A 12382-nucleotide genomic window follows, 5' to 3' on the forward strand; every position below is an offset into this window, starting at 1 on the left:
TCTGTTTGTCCTCTTCATCTTTTCCTCCCCCCACTGTTTTGGTCTGCAGCCCTTAACCACCACCCCTCCTGCCAACCCCACAAAATCCTTAGAGGAAGCTAAAAAAAAGAGTACAATTATGCTCTTATTTTAGCTTATCTGAAAGGATCCTCAGGGTCCACCAGCAGCAAATTACAGGTTTTAGCTATCAGGAGAAACTGTCTTTCCAAAATGTCAGCAAACACCCTCACTTTAATTACATGACATCTTCAGTAATATATTTGGGGGCTTTTACGAACCCCCAAGGGTTTAAATTAAGAAGTAAAAATGGCACAGCATGATGATGTCTTTCAAAGCATTAAAATTCCACAAATTACGGAGTTCTGGTTTTAAGATGATTACCGAAAAATTCTGCTTGGGGCTACCGTTCATGCGTTTTGTCCCAAAATGTTTTTGAAAAAAAGAAAAAGCACCATTATTAGAAAGATCACACTGATGTGTTGTGCACCCATGATGTGGATGTTTTCATTTCACTCAGTTGAAATAACTAGATATCTAGCGTGTCTGAATTTCAAATTCAGCAGAGTAATCATACAATGTGAGGCGATGTTGTGAGATAGGATTTTAGTTCCATAAGAGGAAAATTTAAATGACTCTTTAGCATCTGGGAACTTAAATGTTTTGAAGCTTTTGGAGGTTCTGTTAAAGATGCATCTCAGACCAGATACCTGATGTTAAATGACCAAAGCAAAGGATACACTGGAGATCATTTGTACTTCATATGATTTTCTTTCTTTCTTTCTTTCTTTCTTTGTTTTTTTTTTTTTTTTCAAGTTTGTACGCTGACCAAATGTTGAGCAGCAGATTCTTGGTTCATTACTTCAATTTCTCCAGCAACACATCACTAAAAAGGTCAAGGTTGTTTCTGTACGAGAACTGTAACATGACAAAAGTTCCTTTTTTTATTGTATTTCAGACACTAATGCCATTCGAATGTCATTTACTATTTCATTAGTTACCTTGCCCCATAGGTCAGTGTTTCATTAGTGACCTTTGACAGAACTCCTAGGCACTCTCCTCTCTTAATAGCAACTGAAAGGCCTTTATTTAGGTGTCATGGTCATGTTTAATTTAAAACTGTTTTTGCATGTGAGCCTTTATCATGGAATTGACAGGTATTAATAGATACAGTGGGGCTTTTCTAGTGCTGTCCCCACCTACAGAAACAATTGGCTGCCAATAGCCAAATTCCAATCGGTCCCCTACACCCTACACCCTCCCCCTCTCCAATAAACCTTACTCCATGTGGAGTCATGCTTGCAGCAGCAGGGTTTCTCAGCAAAGCGGTATGGTAGATTTGAGACATCCTAGCCTTTCTCCAACTCTAACATGAGTTTCTCACTTCAATGGAGAAAATGGAAACTGAAAAATCTACCTATTCTGTTTCCGTTTCAGTCAAGTGCTTATCTTATGATTATATTTCCTTAATATTCAACAGCTTTGTAATAACAGGTGGATTTGTTAATATCAAAGGCTTTTAATGTGGATGGATTATTATTATGGAGGTTATTGGCAAGTTGGTGTCCTGCATATATATCTTTGTGGTCTTCTAATGCAGAAACTTTGCAGCTCAGACAAAGATCCTATCCCTGGACCGCCTTAAGCCAGACTGCCTAAAAAGCAAAGAAAATGACTACCAGAATGAATAAGAGGAAGCAATATGCTGTGGAATCTCCATGCAATGACTATGAAATTTCAGTGTAACTTGTTTCATCAGTCACCTGTTTTGTAAGCAAAACTTCTGGCAAGATCTGTGATCTTTACAGTGTTTAGATACTATTTTGGTTGTAGTTTCACTATTACCTGCAACCATGTTCTGTTCAATTCTTTTTCAGATCTCTAACACTCTGGAAAAATATGTGACCCACCCTGTTCTAACCTGTTGATGAACACATCCTATGCATTCATAGGATCCTTTTGTGTCTTAGACTAAGCCATTTTTGCAGGTCTGGCTGTATTTGGTCATTTAAGGGACTTGTTTGTTAAAAAAAAAAAAGAAAAAAAAAAAGTCAGGGCTATGGCAATCAAAAGTTTTTTGGGGTTTTTTGTTTTGTTTTTTTTGTTTTGTTTTTTTTTTGGGGGTGGGGACATATTTTATTGAAAGTTCTGAGCAGGAACCAGCCCTCCAGCTCAGAGATTGAAAACCACCAGCGTCAGTGTGCACAGCTTCTATGTGAATGAGCTTTGCTGTCTAATTAAAGCAGCAGCAGCCTGTCTGTCTGCACAGAGACATGCTGCAGGATGAAGAGTCCTAATAAGGAGGAGATCGTAGCGGAGAACACACACAGTGGTAATCCCATTCCCTGGTTCCTTCTCTCACACCCCTCAGGCTTTGGCTGTGTGTGTGTGTCCTAATAGCTTTCTTATGCCATCCAGTTCACTCCGCGGTCAGTTGGTTTGTCAGTCAGTAAGTCAGTTGATAAACCTTTTACCTCATCACTCAGCAATCTAATTTCAACCAGACAGAAGTCTAACATAAAACTGTAACTTACCCACTGATGACTTTAGAGAAAAGTCCTCTGATTTATTCACAGCACTTTTCAGAAGTGTATCTATCTTCTATGACTAGAAAATGTAGGTGTTTAACAGAAGTGAAAGCAAACACATCACATGCTGAGAGGTTTTGAAGCAAACCTCAAACTACTCTGATTTTAGCAACATTTTGCAGTTTGTAAATGTGTTAAAGTGTTGTTTTAACTTCACTCATAACTGATAGCAAATGATCATCTGATCTCAGCTGAGTTTAACAAAGGTTTCATGTTGTGGTGCAGATGTTTGGGGGAGGATTCATGTGAAAGCATTTGGAAATCCCAGAATTAAGAAATTAGTCAGAAAATGAAGAATCCAGTCATTCGGTCAAGATGTTCAACATTCAAAGGTGAAACTCGGCCAACCAGTTTGCCAGTTGGCCTGTAGGTGGCACATTAATCCACTTATTTAGCCTGCTCCCTCCTCTTTGTGTGGCTGTTCACTGCTGCTGTAACAAAATGTTCTTTCTGCTGCTTGTGATCTCTATCTGTAAGAAACAAAAACCCCCGTCTTCTAAAACGTGGAGCAGCAGATCGCTTTTTCGGTGTAAGTTCAGTGCAGCTTTGCTGTTGTTGTCTGTGTGACATTAATACTTCACCCCCTTGTGAAAACACAGAGTACACTTTCACACTCAGCAGAAAGTAGTTTACATGTGGCAGACCACCTAGGAGGCTGCGATTACATCTAAAGACGCAGAGTATGCTCAGAAAAGCAGTGTGTGAATAACAGTGAATGAAGAAGAGCTGTTTCTTTACATGTTTGAATACATGCTGGGGTCTTTGAGGTTATAGTAAGAGACTTTTTTGTGGAGACTTATGCATATTTTCTAAGTCATGATCATCTCATTAAACACGTAATTTAAAAAATAGATACAGACACACTTTTAATGCATGTAATAAAGCTCATTTTAAATTCATTGACGTGTGTTGGGTTTAATTTAATATATAGAAAGGGGTTGGTATGGTTCCTTACAGTGTTCCTTGGACTTTGTTAAGAAGTCACGTGAACACGCTAACTCGCACTTTGATTGGCCGACGTGTCTGCACGTGTACCGGCAAAATCCTTGACGGTTACGTAAGTGGAGCAGCAAAAGGGACTCACTGGAGGGAGGGCTACAGTGTCCGAGTGGGATGACTGGAAGTTAATTTATTACAATGAAGGATCGTGTAAACGATCTGTTAAGAAATAATGGAGGAAACAGTAAAATATGCATATGTCGTGTTTGTTCATTCCGTTTTGTTTGAATTTATTCTGCAAAAATATACAAAAACTACATCATAGATAAATAAACATTTGCATTTTTTTGAAAAATAAAAAGGACTGTAAAATATACATTTTGGGGTTTGAAATGTTTAATTGTGCATAGGCTTAAAGTGGAGTAGGTGATATGATGACGGTTTAGATCCTTTAGGTAGTAGTAGTAGTAGTAGTAGGGGGAGGGGGGGGGATGGTGAAACACTCTTGCAAGAGTTGGATTTGGAGGACGTGGCTCTGAGAGCACTCAGTCCATCTGTCTGTCAGCCTGTCTCCCCTTCTCATATTACAATTAAAGGGACAAAGAGGGGGGAGGAAACGCGGTATAAGCCCCTTAACCCGTAAAAATGCGTGAGCGTATCCTCTACAGTAATGAGTGAGATGTATGTATTACTCATTTTTAATCTCTGAAATATATCATTAAAAAAAAATACAAATTTTAATTTTAACACCTTAAGTGTGGTTCACTTGAGTGTTTTATCATTTAGACTGCTCAAAAACCACTGTTTAAATGGTTTTTATAGTGGCTTAACTCTGTTCTAGCTTTCAAATGACGCCTTAAGGCGAGAATGAGAAAGGCAGGCAGGCAGTGAACAGTTAGACACCCGGCTTTTTCTCAGTCCACGTGTGTTTGTTCCCAACTTTACCCGCCGCCGTATTCCTGGAAATCAAGCAAGCATATGTATCACTCCGCGCATAGTCCCGGCTTCAGTGCGCAATTAAACCAAATTGCCGTCACCCCAGTTTTTTCCGCGTGGACTTAATCAAAAGAGAAACCGACGGCGGTTATATCAGCGTTGGATCTGATTGCCGTTAAGGACACTTTGTTGGCTATTACGTTTTGGCGCGAGTTTAGCGGCGGCGGAAGGATCGCGGCGCACGCCCTATATTAAACTCAGTGACCGCTGCAGCCACACCTACTGTGGCTGATACGAGCGGCGGAGGAGAGAAGAAAAAGCAGGATACACCCGAAATGCTCCCCTGCTCCAACTTCAATTTTACACGCAGAAAGTTTCACTTGGGCAGAATTTTCTAGTCGTTTTCGTCTCGCTGTGGACTTTGCTGGATAAATAGGGCATTTTATACTTTTTGTCTTTATTTTGAGTGCACTCTCCTGTAAGGACAGTTGAAGGTAAGACAGCTGTTTTATCAGAAACCTCATTGCAATGAGTTCACATGCATGTGAGAATGTGACTTTAGTGCATTTCTTTGTATTTTTGCTTTTTTGTGTAGCTTAGCGGTGCTTCAAAGAGGAAAAAAATGACTGCCAGTTTCACGTGGGGTCCCGGCGCTGTTTAACGCATGCAGGGTTTAAATGACCGTCGACGCCGGTTAACCTTTAAATCCTTATACGGAGTTTGAGGTTTTACGAACGGTTGACTTTTACTTTTTCTTACGGAGATTCATTCTTAGACGCTGTGTAGTTATTTATATTCTATTTTTTTAGTGTGTCACCTTAGTAAATTTGGTTAAATGAATCATTGCACAATAGAGTCTGCAGATGCATGAAGCCAGGACGACCTAACAGCAGATGCGTTCAAAAACTTACGGAAATTCGTGCTCTGCTGTTTTCACATTCCAGCTGTGCTTGGTCTCAAGTAATTTTGGTCGAAGTCCTTCTTTCACGTGCAAGAAATATTTTGGATACCTTAAGTCAGAGGAAAATGTAAAATGTATGTAATTTTTACTGGGTAATCGGTGTCTGCGTTCTGCATTTAAGTTGTAGCTCAGGTTTTCCCAGGGCGTGATGGTAAGGAAAGACAGCCTTTAGCTCCCGGACACACACTGCTGCTTTTGTTCTCCCACAGTGCCTGCTATACATGCACATACCATACGACCCCACAGGAGTATTATAGGAGTTTCCCCTCCCCCAAATAGGACCATAGGTCAGGCTGTTCCAGCTGAAACGACCTTGGTTAAATGAAAAATGCTCCCCCCCCCCCCCCCCCCCCTTTTTCAGTGAAATTTTTTTTACGTTTTTGTTTATATGGGAGTGCCTTCTAATTGAGTAGAAAATCAGCATGCAGTGTCCCCATACATGTTTTTGTGTGTGTGCTTAATAGTGTATTTCTGGACAGAGTCGTGAAACCGTCCTTTGTGTTGTGCTTGAAAGCTGAAATGTTTTTTGTATTTGTGATTAACAGCAGCAAGAGGTTTAAGTATCGCGTAGCAAATGCAACCCACCCATTCCTTTAGACTTAAAGTATTGTTTTCTATGTCAGCAGGCAGCCTGGCTTAATTTGCGGGTGTTTTTATTATTCTGAGTAGGAACAATGTAAATGGTGGAAAGAGGTGTAAAGTTTCTGTCTGTCCCAGCTGTTCCTGTGATGTCATGGGGAGGGGGTATTTTTGAGGGGGAGGAGGAGGGGGGGTCTTAAGGGCCTCCCCAGGAGCAGAGGGGCGGGGTTATAGTGATGTAAACACAGATAAAAAGGTAGCGCCTGCAGGTTGGGGACTCAGTCTAGAGGAACAGGTTTAAACTTTCACTACAACAGGTGTTGCTGCTGCTGGGATTAACCCCATAAACGCTGACTCTGCGCTGCTGTAAAGACACTACTGGATCAGCTTCTCTGGATTTTAACTTTATAAACTCCACTACCTCTTAGATTTTTAATTTATACCTTTTTTTTTTTTGTTGTTGTCGTTCTCCCAGATTTCAAACATGTTGGAAAGTTTCACTCAGTCGCAGGACTGGCTTTGTTCAGAGCCGCTGCTCTTTGATGACGAGTTCTGCCAAAGCCTGATGAAAGACCTCCAGGCATTACCGACACCTCCACAGTCGCCCCCCATGAAGTCTGGGCTGGGTGGCGATAAGCCTCTGTCCAAGGAGGACCAGCTCAGCTACGTGTCGGATATTCTACTGGAGGACCATGACATGCAGCTCAACTGGCACTGTGACTTCTTCCACTCTGATGATGCTGAGAAAGAAGGCGAGCTTAACCAGCCCTGCTCTGAGGAAGCTGAGGACTGCCTCTGGCAGTGCCTGGCAGCCGAGGAGAAGCTCGTCTCCTCAATACTCGGCTGCAGCCCCGTACTATCTGACATTGATACCCGCATCTTTGAGGAGATCGCCGGCTCCACACTTGACTGCCAGAGCCTTATGGAAGCTCCGGAGCCCAGTGAAGCTACATCAGACTACGGATCAGTTGGTGGCGAGCTGTCCACATATTCATCTAGTGACTCTGGTAAGTTGAATGTTTTTCATTAACTTGTAGTGCTGATGATCAGCTCCAACTTTAATCTCAGTCCTGCTTTGTTGTTGCAATGCTTATCAGTATAAACACCCACACCCAGAACAGTCTCACTGGCATTTCATTGACAATTCTGTTAATGTTTACTGGCACTAAGCCCAAACTGTTCTATGTTCAGCTTATCAGGACAGCAGCACCCACCTTTAATCTGCAGAAGCCTTAATGACTGAAGTGTGTTATTAAGGTGTGGGTGAGGTTTAAGATGTTGAGTGACATTAAGTAGATTAGGGGTTTTAAGAGAAATATGTGTGTGACTCATTTTTAGTGGTGAGAGTTGTGGCTCAATCTACTACACTTAGTGAGTCATTTTACTGCCTTAAGCCCTGCAGCATCTCTGGCTCTAAACTAGAACGGAGATGGCGGATTGGCATTTATATTAGTTTTTCGGTGGTTACTCATCTCTTAGATATGACAGCTTGTTGTGATTTGGTAATTCCGCTGAAATCTTAAATCTTTGTGGATGTTGTAAACTTCTAACTAGTTCAATAAAGGCAGATTTTCACAACTGACTGGTGTCCTTGGGTGGGCTTTGCAGTGTATACCGCGTGTGCCCGTTTAAAAGTTGTGCCACAACCCACCAAGATTATGACAGTGGTAATGGGGGACCAAAGAAAACTAGTCTAATCATTTTTTTTCTTTTTCTTTTTTTTCTTACAGAGGAGGAAATTGATGTGGTGACTGTGGTCCGCTGTTCCTCAAGTTCCTCCCCTGAGCCTTCATTGGCTGAACGTCAGCAGAAGCAAGAAGAGGAACAACGCGCTCGCCAGCGATACCGCTTTGAAATCCAGCTACAGCACAACTACGCTGCTCCCTGCCCTGCATCACCGCCGCCGTCGAACAAGCGCGCACGAGGGAGCGATGGCCCATCACGCTTCCACTGCCTTTCACGCAGCTCTTCTTCTTCAACCTCATCGCGTCACTCATCCCGAAACTCAACAGAGACAGAGGATGAGGAGGAGCGGAGAAAGACTCACAATGTCATGGAGAGGCAACGCCGCAACGAGCTAAAGAACTGTTTCATGCGCTTGCGCGACAACGTGCCTGAGCTGTCGCACAATGACAAGGCATCTAAGGTGGTGATCTTGAAGAAAGCCAGAGACTGTATTTATAGTTTAGAGGATGAGTCCCACAGACTGCAAACCAGGAAAGATAAACTTAAAGCCAAACAGGAACAGCTGAAAGCCAGACTAGAGCAGCTCCGTAGGTAACGGACCAGGATTGGACATTTGTAGGTTTTCAGAGACTTCTTGGGTCAGGGAGGGCGGGGCAAGGGAAGAGACTGTAGATAGATGGGGGTAAGAAATGGCTTTTCCTGCTGGAAAGCGCACATACAGTTGTTTCTGTCATGTGGACTGTATATTCACATGCACACGGTTTCCCTGGACATAACGTAACACACATTGCCTCATAATTAATCATTGTTATGCCTTGACTGCTGACTGTTGTAGAGTAGTGCTTTTTTTTCTTTTTCTTTTTCTTTTTTTTCCTCTTTCTCTTTTGGTCTCCCTGCCAGCTTAGTACACACCAAGACAAAGACAACATCCTGTCATTTCTTTTGCGTCATGTGTGGGAGTGTGTCAAATGTCAATGACTTAAAGCAAAGTCTTAATTGGCCCAATTAACTGGAAGCCACTGCAGCACAGTGTTGTAGTTTAATGAAACTTGAATATTATTTTCAGGATCTTTTATAGCCATATTGCCTATGATCCCTCCATTCTCACAGGTGTTTGGTGGCTTTAGAGTTAATTGTGCTTTGTTAACTTTGATTTAATGTCATTACAAAGGTGTGCCTTCAGCCTTGTATGGCTTTTAATTTTGAGCTAAACACAACTCTTACCAGAGTTAACAGTTGTGTTACCTCAGTTCAGCTAGTTCACTCAACACTAGTTCACTCACTGAGTAAATGCCATTCAGGGTTTTTTTTGGTTTTGTTTTGTTTAAGACTGAACTGCAAAATTGGCAGATCAGCCAAAGTTTGGGCAAAATCTGTAACATTTAATTTTTGCATGGGTTTTTTTTTTTTTTTCCTAAACAAAAACAAAAAATGGACAGACTCAAAGTTTTAAAGGTCGGAGGAGGCTGCAACAGCTGGAATCGTAGTCACTTGATTCAGTCATTTTGCTTTGTGGCAGTTCAGGAGAGTAAGTGTCATTGTGATTGGTCAGTTGGTAGCCCTTGTACTTGGATCAAATTGTAAAAAAATGAACAGTGTTTAAAAGAAACAAAAATCGCACTACTTGTGATTTGAAATAAATGTTTTGTGTAAAGACTTATAAATCAACGAGGGCCACTCACTAATAAACATTCCCTGTTTTGAAAGATTGGATTCTCTGGCTGTAAGTTCTATAAACTCAGTGGACACACTGGCTGTGGAGCGCTGTAACACAACAAAGTAGTTTCTAAGAAATGAACATGTCCAGCAGAACCCTGGACTGTCAATCGATTAACTTGCTGATGTTGCTATTAAGGTTAAGCCATCTGCACATTTCATTATTAATTTTGAAGGGAGTTCTTCCTAAATCAAGGAGTATTTGACATGTTGATAGCCAGAAGCAGTTTTGCCTTGAGATGCATGCTGTTCAGGACACTGTTGTCTCCTTTGTTTTCTTCCAAACCAGTTCTTTCAGGGAAGCTTAATTGTATTTCTGCAAATATTTAACTGTTCATTTCATAGAAATTTAGTCGCATAACTGCCTTGTAAACATGCAGTGAGCAGGGATGACCAAATTTTCTTTAGGAAACCTACCTCCACCTGGCTGCAATCGGGCCTGTATTGTTTTTGTTTGCCTTTTGTTTGTTCTGTTGTAAATTGTACAGTTTTTGTTAAAGTGTATATTTCATATTGTAATATAACTTATTTTAGTCTTATTCATTTTTTGTTGTGAATGCACTTTTTTTTTTTTTTAAATAAAATTAAAAGTGTAAATTAGAGATGAAGTTGGTGTGGTAATTAAGTGTTCTCAGAGCACTTACAAGAAGGGAGAATTGGGGGGGGGACTGATATGCTATTAATGTCTCTTGCAAAAAACTACGTGAGCGATATACCTGAAACTTTTTATCCCCTAAGAGAACATCATATCCACTCATACCCATTAGTATCAGCTCATCTTTTATTGAAAATGATGGTCTAGTTTACAAGAGTGTCCCTGCCAAGTAATAAAGTACTAAAGTCTGTGGTAGTTGCATAGTAATACACATATACAGCAAAAATGCACAAGTATAGGTGATAAAGAATTAAATATTTTTCAGCTGGTTCCAGGAGAAGGGAAGAGTAAATCTGAACTCGTTGTTGGAGCCATTTGACAAACAAATCTGGAAGTCTTCTGCATAAACATGGAAACTCAAATGATGCTTCTAGGACAGGGGTGTCAAACTCGTTTTAGATGGCGAGCCACATATAGACCACTTTGATCTTAAACAGGCTGGATCAGCAAAACTCTCATTTCTGTCGCTCTCAAGAAGCCTTTCTTTATGTCATGGTGGTTGTTCTTTAATTGTTGTCATAAAACTTTCTATATTAGAAAGTGAAAAACAAACTTGTTTTTCACAAAGTTACCAAGGTGTTATTAGAGATGTAACTAAGCGTTTTGCAATTTGGTAAAGTTGAAATTTTCTTTGGTATTGAATAGCAGAAATTAGGCTTTCAGATGTCGTTGTACACAACAGTAAACTGGTGTGTAATAAACAAGTAAATAATGCACAAAATAGAGATTTTTGATGGAAAACTAGTCTTTCGAAGCACACAGAGAGGGAGCTGTGAAGGAAGTGCAATTTTATCATGGTGGAAGCAAGACAGCCAAAGTAAGTGGAAATTCATTTAAATCTTTTTCAAAAGTGAAGTGTAGCGTTGTGATCTTCTTTTGCCGTTAGTTCAATGAACTTTGGATGGAGAGTGACGAAATCTGGAGTTTTGGAATCTGTGAGATGTCGGTTTTCCGCCTCCGATGGGCATTTCCTGTTCATGGGATCCAGGCTTTGTGTTTACATCTTTTTGCTGGATCTCTTAAAGTGCTCTTTAGTTGTTTGCTGTTTTAGCTTTTTAGTGGTTGTTGAAATAATTTTGTGCGCTAATAGCTGAGATTCTGACATTTCTGTGGATACCACACATGTCTATGTTTAAATAACAGATTAAGTTAAACTAGATGTTGTCCCTCTCCCTTTCAAACAATCGAAATGCGTTGTGGGAAATGTAGTTTGGGGTCACTGTGTGCTTTTAAGCAGCAAACAGTAAACTTATTTTAAGACAATCATTGAGAAGCTCTCACGGGCCACATAAAATGACGTGGTGGGCCAAATTTGGCCTGCAAGCCTTGAGTTTCACACATGTGTACTAGACGATTATTGTATTGTATTAGCAGGTGAACCTTGTTAGCATTAACTTAACAATCCGCTCTCTTTTGTAAAAATACTCTCTTGAGGCCAAAAAACCCAAAACATTTTTCAACAACTTTAATGCTTGAAAACACAATCCGATGTCATAGATTTTACATCCATCATTTATTTACAGTCTACGGTTTTAGCATAAACTGTTGTCATAAAAAATGTTTCAGACAATCTACAACCCTAGACAAATAAGGAGGAACATGTGATCCACTGTTTTTCTGACACTGGTTTTAAGGTTTTACTAACCCTCCTGTATAACCCCACACTTATTTTTCCTACTTCTTTCTCTTCCCTATCTTCTATACTCTCCATTCCCAACCATTAAGGTGAACTAGGCTTAAACTGGCAAGACAAAGAGATGTGTGATCTGTGCAAAGGTTTTAGGCAGGTGTGAAAAAATGCTGTAAACAGAATGTTTTCAGAAATATAAACGATTGTTTATTGGCCCCAAATGTATTCTGCAGCAGGACCCCAAACATATAACCCATCTTCAAAATAAAAAAGAACAAGAAGTACTGGAAGTGATGGTATGGCCCCTACAGGGCCCTGATCTCAACATCATCGAGTGAGAATTGATGCTCTTTTGAATTCAAAGGATGGTCACATCAAATATTGATTTAATTTAGATTTCTCTTTTGTTCATTCACTGCATTTTGTTGATTGACAAAAATAAAAGATTAACACTTTTATTTTTGAAAGCATTCTTTGTTTACAGCATTTTTTCTCACAAGTCTAAAACTTTTGCACGGTAGTACTGGGCTAATCAGCCAGAACGAGTGAAACTCCTCTTAAATGTAGAGGGATTATTTTAAAGTAACAGTTTGTCCAATTTTTAATACTGGCAAAATATCAACAAGAACGTGAGGATTAAACCTGGCCCTATGATGACCTGAGTGAAAGGTTATTCCCACTGCTTCTGGTTCTTC

General features: G+C 40.4%; 1 protein-coding gene across 1 annotated transcript; it reads left to right on the forward strand.

Moving 5' to 3' along the window:
• The first annotated feature begins 4642 nt into the window (after positions 1 to 4642).
• On the forward strand, positions 4643 to 9882 carry mych (myelocytomatosis oncogene homolog). The gene is made up of 3 exons (XM_003448365.5): positions 4643 to 4954; positions 6476 to 7007; positions 7731 to 9882. Exons 2-3 carry the CDS (start codon positions 6485 to 6487, stop codon positions 8279 to 8281), a joined length of 1074 nt encoding a protein of 357 aa, XP_003448413.1. The 5' UTR covers positions 4643 to 4954; positions 6476 to 6484; the 3' UTR covers positions 8282 to 9882.
• The last annotated feature ends 2500 nt before the right edge of the window (positions 9883 to 12382 follow it).

This window comes from Oreochromis niloticus, linkage group LG5 (genome assembly GCF_001858045.2).
Source record: "Oreochromis niloticus isolate F11D_XX linkage group LG5, O_niloticus_UMD_NMBU, whole genome shotgun sequence".
In the NCBI taxonomy this organism is placed as follows: domain Eukaryota; kingdom Metazoa; phylum Chordata; class Actinopteri; order Cichliformes; family Cichlidae; genus Oreochromis; species Oreochromis niloticus.